The following is a 17,556-nucleotide window of genomic DNA, read 5'->3' as shown; positions in this document are numbered from 1 at the left end:
TGTTGATGCTCATTAATTTATTTGGCAACTAGCATTAAAAGTAATCTAAGGGCAAAGCACTTAGCGACTGTTTTCCAATATTGCTGCTGTAAGGTGTGCTATTTTGTTAAAATGTGTTGCTTGAGAAATGGTAAGTGACAAGCAAAGAACTAGTGGAGTGGATTCAAAGAAAAAAAGATCTCCAGGACAAATCTTCGGGTCAAATTTATATTCTTGCATTACCATTCTGCAACACATGGTGAGTGATCAGCTGTTTGACACGTGGAAGAAACAGAAGCGGATATCGGTTGTCTATACTCCATTATAACAGAGGAGAATGTTGCTGCTGATGCTAACAAATGAGCTTACCTGCACCATCACTCCTGGAACAGAACCCACGATTGTTTTATAAAAGTATAAGCATCTGAACAACACCTTTTTTATTAAAAGAAAAACAGTTTGCACTGCCCTGTCAGCAACTGTGGCTATTTTGGGAAAACAATCTTCTTCGATGTTATGACAAAGACGGCAATTAGCACACCCCAGATCAGCTGATATGGGCTCTGTAAGAAAGGAAAAAGATGTGCACAAGGAATGAGTACCCGCTCATGGTAATAACCGAAAATGAGAGATTACGTACAACATAGAGCCACTCAAACAAGTGCTTTGCCGAGAATATTTTGGTAACAGAGACTGAACCAACACTGGCTGGCTGCTATAAACAAGTGACTCCGAGGCCTTACTTTGATAGAGAGAGAAAAAGCACTGCTCAGATTACCATTGCAGGAGCTTGCAATCTACCTCATTCTCACTTATGCAAGAAATTCTTCCAGAAATTGCTATGGGAACTTAGAGGGGGCATTTTAGAGGGACGCTGAAAAAAAATTGAAATTGGCCTGCAGAGACAGATTACCACATTATGAAGGAGGCTACTTTCAACTGAAGCTCTTAGAAAACTAGAAAATGCAAAAAATGCAATGCAGCTGTAGCCACCCCTGGCCCATTTTGCAAGCAACCTGGAGCGACATCAAGACACTTTTTTACACGCAGACCCCAGAGGCTAACACCCGTGCCACACGGACAGATTTAATGCCATGAAGTGCTTACTGCCTTAAGTTGTAATGGAATTCATGCAGTGCCACACGCATAAATTTAATGGCATTAGCCTTACTGCCATTCGCGACCAACTGAGTTCGCGACAACTCATTCGCCCGTGCAATGCGTACTCTCGTTTCCATTCCACACGTAGAAAAGCATGCAGCTTTGTTAGTAAGAACATCTTAACCAGTAGGAAATGGTTAATTCATAACTTTCTGTCAGATGAGGCATCTATACTGCATTTTCGATGAGAAGAGCGCCATTTTAACCTGCCTTATTGATAGGTACTCTCAACATATGTGCTGACATTCGAGTTTACGGCTACTTTTTTGACTTGTAAAGCAGGAACAGCCTTATTTTCTGGAAAACCATTTTTACATTACATTAGAACAACATTCCCGACATATTGTGCTCATTAGCAATGTTTATATTCAGATGATACTTTTGACTACCTTGCAAACATTATCGTCATCGTCACTTTCGATAATGGCATCAAATGTGGACGTGTAGCACCAACTCTGAAAATAATGGCATTAACAAACTTAAGGCCTCAAGCATTTACTGCCATTTCTTGTGCGCGTGTGGCACGGGTATTAGCTGCATTGCCGCTCACATCCAAACAGTGATCATGGTGCGCATCTTGGCCTTGTTGCCACGAGTTTCATTTGAACCGAGGAAAAATTCAGCTCAGTTTTTCCAAAAATAAATGCACCTTTCCCTCCAGAACAAATGTCAACATAGCCACATAGAGGCAAACAAAGGAACTCTGCTGGAAGCAAAAATTAGATGGAGTTGTCCACAGTGAAGCAGCAGCCCTTTATGTTATACGAGGGGGTACCCAAAAGAAACCGGACTAAATTTTTTGGTCGGCAATGCTTCTGTGGTACCGCGTTTTTCCACTAGGAATGCATAGAACGAACATTCCAGAGTCAGTAAGCCGAGTGCCGTCGTTGAAGGAGGTCAGACTAGTTTAGGCAGAGTTTTAGAGTGACGACTGTTTTGTGTGAATGTCGTTTTTGCAATGGCTGATTTTCGTGAACAGCGTGCGCCGGTGAAGTTCTGATTTTTGCTCGGAAAAAGTTGAATGGAAACTCTTGAAATATTAAGAAAGACGTACAAGGACGATGCTATGGGGACAACTCCAGTGTTCCTGAATCGAATCATGAATCAAAGCAACAATCATGCCAATGGAAAACTTCAAATTCACCTCGCCTCAAGAAAGCTCATCAGGCGAAACCAGACCTCAAAACAATGCTGATTTGTTTTTTCGACGTGAGAGGAGTCGTCCATTGAGAAGTTGTTCCGCAGGGTCAGACAGTTAGCCAGGCTTTCTACTTGGATGTTTTGAAAAGATTGGGCAACAGTGTGCGGTGGAAGATTTGTGGCGGTCGGGTGACTGGTTTTTCCATCATGGCAATGCCCCTGCTCACACAGCCCTGTCTCTACGACAATTTTGGACCAAAAATGGCGTGACCCCTATTCCTCAACCCTCATACTCTCCCGACCTTGCCCCGTGCTACTTTCTTTGTTTGCTAGAATGAAAAGGCAGGTGAATGGAAAGCGTTTCGCTGATGTTGCAGAGGTGAAGAAAAAAACAACAGAGGCACTGTCAAGCATCACAAAAGATGAATTTAAACAATGTTTTGAAAAATGGAATGAAAGATTCGACAAGCGTATCATTGCAAGTGGGGAATACTTTGAAGGAGATTCAAGGTCTGTGCTTAAAATGTGAACAAATAAGTTCAAACAAAAAAAAGTCCGGTTTCTTTTGGGTACCCCCTCGTACTCTGGCCCTCACACAAAGAACCCATTACTTCCAGCCAAAGCCTGGTTACACCATGCAATGCACAAAGCAGTACGGAACCCACCAATCAACCTACAAGTGAGGCTTTCTGTCCACCTTCGGGAGACCTCCATTTCTTGTCGAGGTTCTTGGGCTCTAAGTTGCCCTGCCAGCGGCCCAGGTAGTCCATCATCACGTACAGGTTAGCCCACCACGGAACACCAATGGTTTTCCTATACCTTGGAGAAGATGTGCGCGCAGTTCGGATTAGCTCAGAAGTACCACGCTTGGTATCAGTAGGGCTGCTGACTACACTAAAGTGCATGCAGTTAATGATTACATGCTCAGAGACTATGATTTGTGGCCTTTAATTGTTTTCGGATAACGTTTGTTCATACTACAGCTAGAAAAGGTTTTGGGGCTGCATGGTGTGCGGAAGAAGACGAAGCTCTGCATAGCCTCAGCATTGGTTTGGTTGGTTGGTTAGGTTATTGGGGTTTAATGTCCCAAAGCAACTCAGGCTATGAGGGGCGCTGTAGTGAAGGGCTCCGGCACTGGATTGAGAGGAGTAGTAGAACAGCTATGAAGAAAGGATGTCTCTTGCTCTTGCTCAAGGTGGATGTCTGAGCCATGCCTTGAGGGAAGGGATAAAGAAAAGGTGGGTCAATGACGAGACAAGAGTTTGCCACAGATTAACTTGGGCTCCAGAGTAACCTGGGCCCCGGATTAACTTGTATCACCTGTGTCTCCTAAATGTGCGTTGAGATCGCACAGCACAAAGCCGTTTTTGAATTCAACCTACATCAAATTGTGGCCTCCATGGCTAGGATTTGGCCCCACAGTGTTGCGCTTAGCAGCAGAGTGCCACTGCCAATGAACCACAGTGGCAAGTGCATTGCAGTGCAATGCTTGCACTGCACTGCACTAACTATATTGCCTTGCAGGCTACACTGAACCCTAGATTCTGTGTCCAAGGTGCACAGAAAATAATTTTTTCGTAGTCTCGCACCCCACGGAGCTTTCGTGTGAATAGTAACATGCTTTATGGGTAAGGAATGTGCAAGGATTAAGGGGGGACATGGGTCTAAGAGCATTTTTTTTTATTTACAGACCAAATACAACGAAACTGCACAGACTTATTCAGTTTTTTCTGCTGATTTCAAATATGCAATTCGTTTATTTCTAGGCCAATCAGTTTCTGAGATATTAATATATATCATGCCATTGTCTGCTCAAACAATAGAAAAAATATGGGCCACCAGAAATTTAATTTTAATACGTGCGTAGATACTACAATGTGTGAGGAATGCAACGCTGGAAGCAGTTTTCAGCTTTCTGTCCATGTGGACAAATGGGCGTAATAGTTAGTTTTCAAGTGAGTTAACCAGACATTCAGTGCCAGAAAACACATGACACACATGAAACTAACTACTGAGTGCATTTGTCCACACGGACAAAAAACTGAAAACTGCTTCCAGCGTTGCATCACACATTGTAGTATCTACCCACGTATTAAAATTAAATTTCTGGTGGCCCATTTTTTTTTCTATTGTTTGAGCAGACAACGGCATGATATATATTAATATCTCAGGAACTAATTGGCCTAGAAATAAACAAATTGCATATTCGAAATCAGCAGAAAAAAACTGATGAAGTCTGTGCAGTTTCATTGCATGTGGTCTGTAAATAAAAAAAATGCTCTAAGACCCATGTCCCCCCTTAAGTTTTATTGCTGAAATTGAAAACTGAAGCCATCAAGACAACATGTAAAGCCCGGTAACATGCTGTGCGAGTGAAAGCTCCTCCATGCTGTGCGTAATACGGTGCATAATTTGTGTAGAAGCAGTGGCTCCACTTAACTCATCGGTTGGCTTCTCTCCAATAACTGAAGTACTTGCGCCGTACCCCTTTGAGGTGGATCGCCAACTGACACCCACAAAGCAGATCCTTCAGCCCAACAACTATGCATGCAAATGGCAGCAGAGTAACAGGCTCTCTTTTTTTAACAGCAACAATAACAAGAAATTAAGTTTGAAAATAAACAACAAAGAAATTTTAATCCTCAAAACTGTGTAAATATAGCATGGTATTGTATATCAGCTCTGACTGTTGGTAAAAGAACACAGTACAATAGCATCTCAGTTGTAAATCTTGCACACAGCTTATCTGCAACACAGAACTATTGGTCAGTTCTTTGTCCCAACTTGAAACCATGGTGACAGTAAAAAATCACTCACATTAGCAGTTATACAAACAGATTGTCATGATAGATTTGCAGGCTTCACAACATCAACAAAGACAGCTGTGTTCTTTTCCTGCTTTCAGTGGTATAAGACGAGCACATCATAAGGCATTTAGTATGTATGAACTGTCATAAGGCACATAAATCTGTGTGGCATTTGGCTGCTTGTGCGAGACCACAATAACGGTATACGCTGCAAATATGTGCCGTTGATTGCATGTGAAAATTGGCACCACAAAATTAACATTTGCTGGGGATCAAAACACAAAGTGAATGCCCTCGTAAACACGTGTTCAAGTAATGAGCAAAGGAGTATGATACCAAGGCACATGACTACAGGCATCGGCATTACATCATGTAGAGACATGAAACAAAAACTTTTGTCCAACTAGAAAAATAATTTTGCACTGCATTTACCAGTTTTGATTTACTGATGTGCTCACAAATTGCACATAGCAATAGCTTAATTCCAGTGTATAAAAAAGAAGTGGCTAATGCAGCTAGCACCATCTGAGGGTAGATATGAGCACTAGGAAATACGTGAAATGGCCCCCAAGGTTCGTCAACAGTGCTGCATTCTCTATCGCTCTAAGCCTTAGGCAACAGATGGCCACAGAATGTTGGTACCTTTTTTTCTTCAAGATGCAATCCAATTGAAGCATGCCATCTGCATAATCATATCCAATATTTCGATTGAAGTTGAAGAGCTACTAAGCTGGACTATCGCAAAGAGATATAAACACTTCTCTATACACCTAAAACACGACAATCATAGCAAAATATATGCATCTTAGTGGAGTTAGCAGCTATAAGTGCATTCGCATTATGTTGAGCTTTGACTGCATACCATATGTTTGTGCTTGCCTGTGTTCATGACACAAAAGCAGAAATGAAATTATAAAGCAAATCCTTTCAGAACAGGGTTCACATATAATGCAATAAAAAATTCAACAAAAATTTGGTAGAAACTCCCACACCTCTAAGCCATTGCCTAGGCAAGAAAGAGCGCTACAATGAGCGCCCATTCCTAAATCCACAGGAATGCAGATGGCACGTTCAGCACATTCTGGAAAGCGTTTACTTTTAAGCCAGCATGGCTATTGAAGCTCAGAAGCGACTAGGCAATGTTAGACACTTACACTGCTACCGATGTAAAAGTTTGCTTTTCAAAGACGTCAGTTTTTAGTACAGAAGACCAGAAACTTGGACAAGTTGATGATGACTGCGAACCTTAGCATGAAAAGGATGTGGACTCTTTTTTTGTTGTTGTTGTTGTTGTCCACAATCGTTTTTGGTATACAAAAGTAATCCCGTATAACAGTACCAAAATCACACCTCATAAAAACCACACCTCACCATTATTGGACCGTCCCCAAACAAATTAATTCAGAAGGTAAAAAAAAAGAAAACAGTATTAAGAACCATGCAAAAATGAACATTGTCTTGAATATAATACACACACCTGTATACCAGAGCCCAACATAACACAGGCCAAGGATTACTAAATGAAACTAATAATAAGTGGCACATGTGGAAAGCATGTAGCTAAAACAGTATTGTTGGCATCTGAATTAATACTAATTTTAGCGATCTGATTTTATTGACGACTAAAGCCATTAGCTTCTAACCTTTCGTAAAGGCACAAAAAAGAAATTTTTAAGCATTGACAGGAAGCCCCCAGTGGTGCAGTCTCTACGAGTATAGGTTTGTTCACCACACACTTAAAGAGAGTGCACGAAGCATCATAAGGCACCACAGTCGTGGATTGTGTGCATGGTGGTAGCACTAATCAATAAAATCAGCATGATCTAATCAATAAAATCAGCATGAATTAATTGCACTAAGCAACTGCAAACAATAGAGCTTCAGTTTCATTCTTGCCGCATGTACCAGAATTTCTTGCATCTCTGGCTCAAATTACATGGCTCACCGTGTATATCTATACCCAATGCAATGACAAAACTTGAAATGCAACATAAAGACTCTGCCACGATTAATGATTGAAAAAAAAACAATGGCAGAGTAAGGGCTACCATAAAAAGAGCAAGGACATTTTGATGCCCAAGCTAGGAAAAGTCGTAACAGAGCAGATAATCACTTTCAGCCACTTGTATGAATTTTTTTAGCAGGAGCATTCATTGCATTATGAAAAAAAAAGAAAAGGAACATTTTTCAAGTTATCAGCACCATACAAGTAAGCAAAAATAGAAAATTGTAAATAACAAGCCCAACACATAAAACATTATTCAGATGTTCAACATATAACACGTAAAAAAATAGCGGGTCAACCTTCTTGCATTGTCAACAAGAGTATAAAAGGCAATAAAATACTGGAATATGTATAAACACAATTATAACGGCAGGTGTAATAGCATGCAACAAGCTTACAGAGGACCATAAAATAAACTTACACATTATTGGACAAAAAGCCTCAAAAACATGCAAAAAGTTATCTGTGCACATAGATGCTACATCAGTCAACAATCGCCCAATCTCACAACCATGCAAGACAGTCCAACTTTCACCTACACACGTGTGGTATCAAGCCATCGGCTGGTAACACAGCTATGCAATTGAGTTGCCGCTCGCATGCCCTGGAGACTTTTGTCTCCCACTGTACATACAACACAAAATATATAAGCATATTCTGAAACACAGATAGGGCCCCATAGGAAGAACTGTTCTGCTTTCTCCTTGATGGTCGTCATCTTTGGTCCACAAGTCTAACATTTACTCTTGAGAGAATGTGTTGCATAAAAATGGCTTAACATTGCTTTCTTGTATAACAAAAGTTGTGCTGCAGGTGGTTTTTCACACATTTCCGAACTGCAGCATACACACATCTTGGTTATTTAATTTTTATGAACCAAGGCAACAAAACCGTGGGCTATATGAGGCACGATGCAGTGAGTAGTCCTAAAATAATTTTGGATGCACCGGGTAGTTCTTGAATAGCGTCAAAAAATGACAAAAGATGGATTTTTTTGTGCAAAGTTTTCATCCAATCATTTTCTTTTTTAAGATTCTGTAGGAGATGAATATGTGCAAGTTATGCGGTTTACATGTCTAACGTTATGAACCCTAGAATAATGCTGCAGTCAGTGAGGCAAAAAAAAACTCAGAAGCAGGTTCTATGCTATAATAACACCATCGTGAATCTCTTCAGCTGTTGGCTCCAGTTAGCCATAGTCCATTTCTAAAACCTAGGACAGAGTGATAAGAAACAAATAATAAAAACTACTTTCTGGCTGTTATCTCTACAGTTTGTGAACTGATCATCACCGATTGCTGAAATGGGCACCAATAGCAACTAGCACCCTGAAGTTCTCTTAATCATATCAGTTGATAAACCTTGAATCAAAATCCAGGCATACTTTGTAGCCAACTTTCGGAGGCTGGCGGAAGAAAGCGACACCTGAAACATACAGGCTGCCCCACTATTAAACGCGCGCCTTAGAATGCTTCTGTCAGCTAAACCTGAGAATTGTTCAAGCTCAAATTTTGCACAGAAATGGCATTTGGTCGGCAGAATTGTTTCATACCACATTTGTTTTGGGTGCTTGCCTGAATCTATCAGATGAAGTCATCTGTGGCAACGACGAAACAAAACAAGCCGCTCTCTTAGCGATTGCACCAGTGGCGCCATCTCTAGGCTGCGGAGATTAAGCATAGAGGAGGGTGGGGGGCAGTGTATATGATTTGAAGCTGCATTTTCAACTTTTTCATGAATGTTCACAAAAACTTAGTTTGGCCAAAACTGCACTAAATTTGAAAACTTCCATGACAAAGCGTCTTCAAACCTCCCACAAAACAATCCTCCTCTTTAGCTGAATCTTCACAGCTGCGAAACCACGGTACCACCAGTGAAACCGCTGAGAGAGAGGCCTGCTTTGTTGCATTGTTGCTGCAGATGATGTGAATATCCAACTTCTGATCGGTTCCGGCAAGTACCCTGAACAAGTGCAGCATAAAACAATTCTGCCAACCAAATGCCATTTCTGTGCGAAATTTTAGCACGAACAATTCATCGATTTAGCTGAGAACAGTATCAGCTATCAGTGGCACGCCGTAGCTTTTTATTCATGCTTCAAGCAGCTATGAGCAGCTTAGCCGCATGCTACTATAGGTGACAAAATCGTCCCCGAACTTAGGCTTAGGTTTATAGAGTTTAACGTCCCAAAGTGACTCAGGCTATGAGAGACGCCGTAGTGAAGGGCTTCAGAAATTTCGACCACCTGGGGTTCTTTAATGTGCACTGACATCACACGGGCCTCTAGAATTTCGCCTTCACCAAAATTCGACCGCCGCGGCTGGGATCTCCCCGAACTTCCAAAGTTATAGATTTTGACCGAGGAAAACTATGGAAGTGTTTCACAACTGATATGATCAGAGTTGCAAATCTAGCAGCCACACACAACCAAAGAGCTATGATGACAATGTGCAATCAATTCTAGGCAAATATTGCTTGCAGGTCTAAAACAACACGCAAATTAGTGCCTTTTTCAGCCACCCCGCCTTGAGCACTTGTGCACACATCTAGACCTTCAGGACAGCTGTGCAGGTCGTGTAATCCACGTTGTGGTGAGCAAAGATCTTTAGCAGGTCACGAACGCAGCTAAGCCACCATTCCTCTTTTGCGATCCTGTGCCTGAGATGAAAAAAAAAATGAAGTAAAATATAAACAAGGTGTAGTTTTTTGAACTAAAAAAAACCTTCACATACTGCTTGGACTGGAGCTGAAGACCACTGGATTACTTCAGCTGTGTCTAATATAATTCAGAGATAAAAAATGCAGCGAAGGATATGGAATATGCCTGCAACTAGATGTCAAATGTAACTAAAAGGATGATGCATTTTTTTTTTCCCAACAAGGAATTGACTAAATAGGAAACACAGGACTGAATCGTGGGACATTTCCACGCCGCCACAAGGCATCAGCCTAGCAAAGCAGCATAGATTACCAGTTCGCTGAAAATAATGAAACTCTTCATTAAAAGCTTGAGGAACACTACGAGGCATTTAATGCAGTATGTGAAAGTCCAATACCAAGAAAGAGAAAGAAGAGGACGAGAGGGAATGGAGCAGAGGTTGGCTTGGGAGAGAAAGCGAGGATGAAGAGGAGGAGAAGAAGAGGTGATGGAGTAATACAATAACCCCATGTTCCAAGCACTGTATGCTATGCATGATTTATGCAAATATGTCCACCTGCAAGCAGAAAAACCACACCCTCACAGGAAACAGGCGTCAGATTCAAGCGGTTGTTCTGACCAAAGCAGCATGAGCAAAGCGAGAATGAACACGAGAAGCTTTCATGCGGAATAAACCTGGCAGTTAGAACCTTGCATTTGGAAATGCAGCGTTTCTTTCTACTGTATTCAAATTTCTACACCTCTACATCCCTTTCAGGTGACGGCAAATCCTTGTGCCTTGCGCTCCCAGCTGAAAAACAGCACAGAATGCTGGCATGTAAGGTGGCAATGAGTGTCACCATAAAGTGAAGTGAACAAATGGACATGACTGATCTTGTGAACAATGGCAGTAGAGTACATTAGGCCTTATGCGAATCACCAAGTATATGTACTGCACACTGAAAGAAAAGCCAGAAGCAAAAAGGTCTTTTGAAAGTAGACGCACGTCGGTGAAAACTGAGGACAAAGCAGTGGAGTTCCCCAGTAACTACTGCCAGTATGAAACTTTTAAAGATTTGGTTTATGGGGGTTTAACGTCCCAAAGCGACTCAGGCTATAAAGGATGCCGTAGTGAAGGGCTCCGGAAATTTCGACCACCTGGGGTTTTTTAACGGGCACTGACGCCGCACAGTACACGGGCCTCTAGAATTTCACCTGCATCGAAATTCAACCACCGCAGCCGGGATCGAACCTGTGTCTTTCGGGTCAGCAGCCGAGCACCGTAACCACTGAGCCACCGCGAAGGCATGAAACTTATAAATGCTGCTCTTACAGTTGAATGCGCAAATATGCTACTTTAGAACCCTGTTGACTGCAAATAAACAAGGTTGAAGGAGCAAACACGCCAAAATTTTCAGTGTTTTTGCTTTTGAATGATCCGCAAGACATTAGTAAACATAAACATGAGTCCCAAGTGAAATTCGCCTTACCTCAGTACCCAACCTTTAACTGAAGACAGTTTTAACATCCCAAGTGAACACCAGATCACTTGAAGCCTACAAAAACTGCAATATAATAATAGCTCTTTGTTCACTTGCTGCTATACCAGAACCTGGAGCAGTTTAGCTTAAGTGTCTGAATGAATTAAAATGACAAAGCAGTAAATATATTGCAATTTTTGTATGCCTAATGTGGTCTCATACTCATTAGTGATGTCGTAACCATTGTCTGACAACTGAAACAGAAACTAGAGAGGAAAAAATTTCAATTACATATTATTGAGCACTGCTGAGCTCCACGTGGTCATCCATGTTAGCTATGTCATAGGCATCATTCCAGAGCAAAAACACATTCCGAAAGATTTGGTATCCCCACTGCTTTACGGCAATAGAAAGGACAAAGAAAACTTTTACTAAAAATCAAAAGTGCAAAGCTCGGAAAGTCAAAATTGAAGGAATTTATATTATGAGAAGGCTAAACATACATAGCATTGCTTGTAAGACTCAGCTAGAGCACTTAATCATTTTGAGCCGGTCCTATCAGCTACACAAGCTTTGAAGGAAGTTGATGCAAGAGGCATACAGAAAAGATTAATTCCAAGACAGTAAGTTCGTAAAGGCACATATGCATAAAAATGCATTGTTTCAAGTGATGTTGACTATGGGATAGAAAATAAATACTATTTCCAGTAAAAATGTGACACAGTTGGCAACAGACAATTTTCAAGACTTTATTCTCAATCTTTAAGAGGCATTACACACCAAAATACAATAACAGCAGGAGAATCTGTTCTACTGATTTTTCCAGCAGATATAAACGTGATCCACATTCAGAACAAGAAAACATACAAATTGTGTACCACAGAGAATATTTAAATTAAAATTAGTGACAATTTCCCCCACTGTTAACACGCACATATCTCCATGTTTAGTAAACATTCCAGAAGAGCATAAATTCTGTCTCAACACAGAGCTTTGGATTTTCACAGCAGTAAATTCCTTCAACCTTGTCTCTTTCAACAGCATGAAGACAAAACTAAACTGATGGCACAAGAGTTCAGGAAATTCAAAAGTTTGAGCAAAAAAGTAATTTCAAAGATAAAGAACCCTGGATACATATATCTATGGCTGTACTCCCATAAGTGGCAACCAAGGATACTATCTGCACGTGCATTAGGGAAAAATATAGAGCTGCCACAAAGAATGCAGATGCTTCAATAGCCCTGAGTAAAAGGGTTTAAAACGTACAGCACCGCTAGCCTTTGGTCATCAAAGGAACTACACTGCAAGTGTCGTACATACACACACACACAAGCACACTTGAAAGACTACAGTCAGGGCTGCTGACAGCTTTGTGTAAGATCACATATATAGGTGCTGACAGCAAGCCGTCACAACTCGTCTTATTAGTAACGAAAAAAAAAAAATCACAGCACACATTGGCAAAGGGTAAAGATAACGAGGACGTTGTTGTGCATTGTTCTACGATGTGAGAGCAATAATTTAAAAGAGGAGATGGCAGCTGCTAGTGACTAGAAAGTTAGGAGAGAGATGACGGAAAGGCATGCAAGAAATGCTAAAATGTGCACTCGAAACTAATGGTGCATAATTAGGAAATGAGAAATTGAAAAAAAAAAAAAAAAACAGCACTGCTTTGCCTGTCAGCAATTCAAACATTTTTCTCTTGTGAAACAAAGGCAGTATATCGGCCTTTTATCACATGAAGTAAAATAAGCTTAGTGCTAGCTAGAATATGTGAACTCTCAGAGAGTACAGAAAAAACTGTGCTGGGTACTTACTTTGTTTACCATGTCAACACGTATGCCAAGCATAGAAAAACAAAAACTTCCTTTGATAAATTGACATCAAGAACGTGTATGTAATAATCTTAGTCAATATATCAAATGACTCTTCAGTGAACAAGCACCCCTTATGCACTACCGTATTTACTAGCATAATGAATGCACGTAATATTTTGGTTGCCAAAATATACATCTTTGCTAATATATTAGCCCACTTAATAACGCACCTCCCCTGTCTTACACAGCACATTTTTAATTCAGATTAAGTGCGAGGGATCCACAATAAAGTATACAATTCGTAGGGTGTTCTTTGCCAACGGAATCTGAAGAGCATTTCTCACTCATAAGTGCTTTGAGCTTATCAGTTGAAAGCATCACATCAGACTACCAGTCTAGGTCCAAACAACAAAGCAATTAACTAAGCTGATTTCAGGCAGCATAAGTAATAAATATAATAAGAAAAGAAAGATGCACTTAGCAGTCTCAGTCGTTGTATACACAGCACAAAAGGGTGCCAATATCATGAGAAAAAATTCTGGACTGTTACATTAGATGCAGCGCTAGCAACAAACCAAAAATATCTTGTTGATTCTTGTTCGTGTAACTGCCCTAGCCTGGGCATTACGATAAATACTACTAGAAGGCATATTCTTCATCAGGAACACTTCAACATTTTCCTCCATTGGCATTACATATGAGAAGCTCTGAACTGGCTGCTTGAAATAAATACAAGTTATTTCAAACGTTAATCTGCCTGTGACATAAAAAACACCCGAGCGTCACTTAAAAGCGTAAAAAAAAAAAGAAAATGACATTAGATGCCTAAGAAGTTCAGCACTAAACCTACTGTTTCAGTGCTATGAAGAAAATACCGGTCTAAGCCATGCAACAAGAGACATCTTTAAAGCTGAAACCATTAAACAGATATGGTTCACTACCATCTCTAAACATGGTGTATAAAACTCAACACTCATTCAGGCTCCAACATGTAAAAGGGTGGGCATTCATTTGTGATTGCAAGAAAAGCAACCAACAAACTGAGTCCCAGGAACAAGAACACAATATTCAACGAACACACTGTACCACGTTTTCCAGACTCCCCCCGCCCAAGATGTCTATCTGTCTTGTTTTAAGAAAGACAGACAGACATCTGTCTGTCTGTCTGTGTCCGTATGTTGCACCTGTCACCTTCACAAGTGACACATACAACGTTTCAATAGGAATTCACAAGCTCAGTTGCAGCTAATACCGAACTACATTCCGGAGCATTGGGTAAGCTGTCACTTGATGTGCTAGGCTTCAGTGATATCAAAGAGACAAGAAAACGTAGGTGAGGCAAAATAAATACGAAAGGAAAGAAGGATTCCACATTACTACCGTAGATTTTTACCCCCTCAAATTTCTCCACTAATACCGAGCTCAGTTATCTACACATTTAGCCCAACAGGTTTGGGGAGATACAGACTCTGGAGTCACGCCATTTTCCTCTAATTCTGTCTAGCAGTAGAAAATGGGACCACACCTATTTTAACCTTTGCCAGTGCTTCTATAAGAAACCACACGACGACAGCACGAGCAAACGTCGACAACTGCTCTCATGAGCTCCCAATGTCTGCCTTAAGGGGGGAAGCTGTTCTTAGAAAAAAAATTTTGTTAATAAAGTCACAATAATTGAATCTTCAAGACACATGTATTTTTGCATGCTGATTCCAAATATGTAATTTAATTTTATTTAAGACAAGTTGGTTTGGTTTATTGGGGTTTAACGTCCCGAAGCAATTCAGGCTATGAAGGACGCCGTAGTGAAGGGCTCCGGAAATTTCGACCACCTGGGGTTCTTTATCGTGCACTGACATCGCACAGCACACGGGCCTCTAGAATTTCGCCTTCATCGAAATTTGGCTGCCGCGACTGGGATCGAACCCGCGTCTTTCGGGTCAGCAGCCGAGCGCCGTAACCTATTTAAGACAAGTCCTTGTGCATTTATATAATATGTTATATAACTTTTTGCCGAGAGCTTTCAATACATTTTGCTGCAGGAAACCTGCTAGGACGCATGCCATTGGCTTGTCTTGACATCAAACTATGCAGTAAGGGCGAAATTATTATCCTGCTTATCACAGAAGTTCAGTTACAGGGTTTTGAATTAGCCACTTCGCAAACGAGAAGAAACTGATGATGTCAAAATCCTATAACTCGCCTTCTATAACAGGCAGGATGATAATTTTACCCTTATTGCATAGCTTGATGTCAAGAGAAACCAATGACATGCAATCTAACAAGGTCCTTGCTGTAGAATTTCTTTCAAACTCTCGGCAAAAGTTACCGAACATATCGCATAAGTGCACAAGGAGTTGCTGTACATAAAATTATATTACGCATTTGGAATCAGCATGCAAAAATGCATGTTCCCTGAAGGTTTCATAGTTGTGACTTCATTAGTAAAAATTTATTTCTGAGACCCTCTTCCCCCCTTAAAAAGAAGGAAATTAAGGAACAAAGCATGGGACACAATAGGAGGAGGAGAAGTAGGAAGGGAAGCTCAATTAGATGCTGTAGGCGACTTCGTCTATGTCTTCCGAGATGGACTGCTCTATAAGGAGAGGGTGTTTCCCAGCCATTTCGCGCAGGTAGCGGTCAGAAGTGGCCAGCATGTTCAACATTGGCCGCAGGTCGAGCCACCAAGTTGACTTGGGGAGGCGGTGTCTGAAAAGAACAAGAAAAAATTACTGGACGCACACTCGTTAAGCCACCGTTTAATGCTTCAAACGATTCAACTACTCACAAAACTGTAACCAGCATGCAGAAATCATAAATAGTGAGGAAAGAACTTCGTAGCACGTTAGCACTGTGTTCTCTTTCTTGTTCTTTTTTAGACTCTCTCAACCACTCAACAAGTACCCATGAGCCCAATTACTTTACAAGGTTGCTTCAAGAAAATAAAGAAACCTCTCTGCCACCTAGAACAAAATGGACTCCGAATGAAGTCACTCAGCAGCTTTGAAACAAACCCTAAAATTTCAACCAACCACTCCACGGAAACAAGCAGAAAAGGCAAAAATAAGGAAAGCCCCCAAATTTTATAAATAGCAGTTGACTGTATGAATGAGCATAATTGTTCTGTATATTGCCATGGACAAGCAAGTCTCAGGGTTACTTCTTTTTTTCCTTTTCCTCTAGAAATTGTAAGAGTGAAGTTCTATCTTGCAGTCACTGCAAATATTATTACTCATGACAATAAGATATACACATTGAACTCACAACCAAAATGAGTGCAGCTTTATTTGTGCAGTTACTAAAAGCACTAAGGCACATGATAGTTTTGGTGTGATGGTGTGGTGCACACAAAACACAGCAGATGAGCTCTAAAAAATGCTAAAATGATTGTCCATACGAGTCATCTCTGAAAGAGTCACGCTTGAAAGAGCACCCTTGGAAGCCATGGTACAGTAATAATACAGCCTCGCTGAAGTATAATTATAGAATGAAATCTTGGATCAACTTTCACTGAACGTGTTCACCTTCTCAAGCAAACAGAGTCATCTTAACGGTAACAATGACCCTTTTTAGCTAACATTTTGATCTTCCAGAATAATTTTGACTAAAATCTGGGCCATAAATTTTGCAGGAAAACTAAAAAGGGTCATCAGGACATTTTCGAAGCTCAAGCAATTCTGCAACCTTAATTATTATGAAATTATTATGACAGTTGAAGAAGCATATTATTTAGCGTATAGTTATTCACACATAGAGAGTTCCAGTATCTTATTCCTTGTGTGCCAGCTCCCCAACATCTTTGTGTACCTGGTCACAATGTTTTCCCTATTTCTGTAAGCTGACTGCAAATCTACACACAAACACACACAAAAAAAAACAAGGCTGGCTTATGCCACAATAAGCTAGCTATGAATGGAAGTTTTGTATCTGAGGGATAATGTCTATTATAAAAAAACGTTTTGTAGAAAGGAGTGAATGTTAAAAGCAACAAATTGCAATGAGAAAGTTCATTAAAGCTGCATAAGAAATTACCTAATTACGCCCTAGATTTTGTAACATAACTTTTCATCTAAGACAACCAGCTCAAATATGATTACATTTTTGGAATCAGAAGAGAAAAACGCATCTTTGTGTAAAATTTTATCAGGTTCTATCCATAAATAAAAAAGTTGGTTTTAAGACCCTCGCCCCCCCTTAATTTCACTGCCATCAATAAAAAAGTGGTTTGTAAAAATTTGCAGTCTATGTTGTTGTTGAGAGCAGGAGTAAGCATGAAATGCATTGCTGGGAAGGTCTACCGCAGCACATTCCACACAGAACAGCTCAAAGATGGTGGCAGCTGCATACCGATAATAGTACCAAGCCTTTGTCTGCTGAACGTGCCCCTGATGATCAAGCTAGACAGCACGCACGGCCTCCCTAGCTGCTTTTGCAGGTTGAGGAGGCTTCGCCATCAGCCATTTTTCTTATACTTCGTTTCATACATAGCAGGCAATGCTGCCAAAGCTAGCATACCTGTTCGCACAGG

General features: G+C 40.7%; 1 protein-coding gene across 3 annotated transcripts in view; it reads right to left on the bottom strand.

Moving 5' to 3' along the window:
* Positions 1-402: 402 nt before the first annotated feature.
* The window catches only part of Pfk (ATP-dependent 6-phosphofructokinase), a 77,088-nt gene continuing 59,934 nt past the window's right edge, over positions 403-17,556 (bottom strand). Inside the window, exons 19-20 of one of the 3 annotated variants that reach the window (XM_089564086.1) lie at positions 2,958-3,099; positions 403-542 (exon numbers count right to left, since the gene is read on the bottom strand). In XM_089564086.1, the coding sequence (XP_089420212.1) occupies positions 465-542; positions 2,958-3,099 (220 nt within the window). In that variant the 3' untranslated portion in view covers positions 403-464. Of the gene's footprint in view, positions 543-2,957; positions 3,100-4,885; positions 9,751-11,944; positions 15,738-17,556 lie in introns of those variants that run through there. The other 2 variants (XM_089564079.1, XM_089564073.1) reach the window with 2 other exon arrangements.

This window comes from Amblyomma mixtum, chromosome 1, assembly GCF_055824585.1.
Source record: "Amblyomma mixtum isolate Tamu chromosome 1, ASM5582458v1, whole genome shotgun sequence".
Taxonomy (NCBI): Eukaryota; Metazoa; Arthropoda; class Arachnida; order Ixodida; family Ixodidae; genus Amblyomma; species Amblyomma mixtum.
The sequence above is the reverse complement of the archived record's forward strand: the minus strand, read 5'-3'. Positions and strand labels throughout refer to the sequence as shown.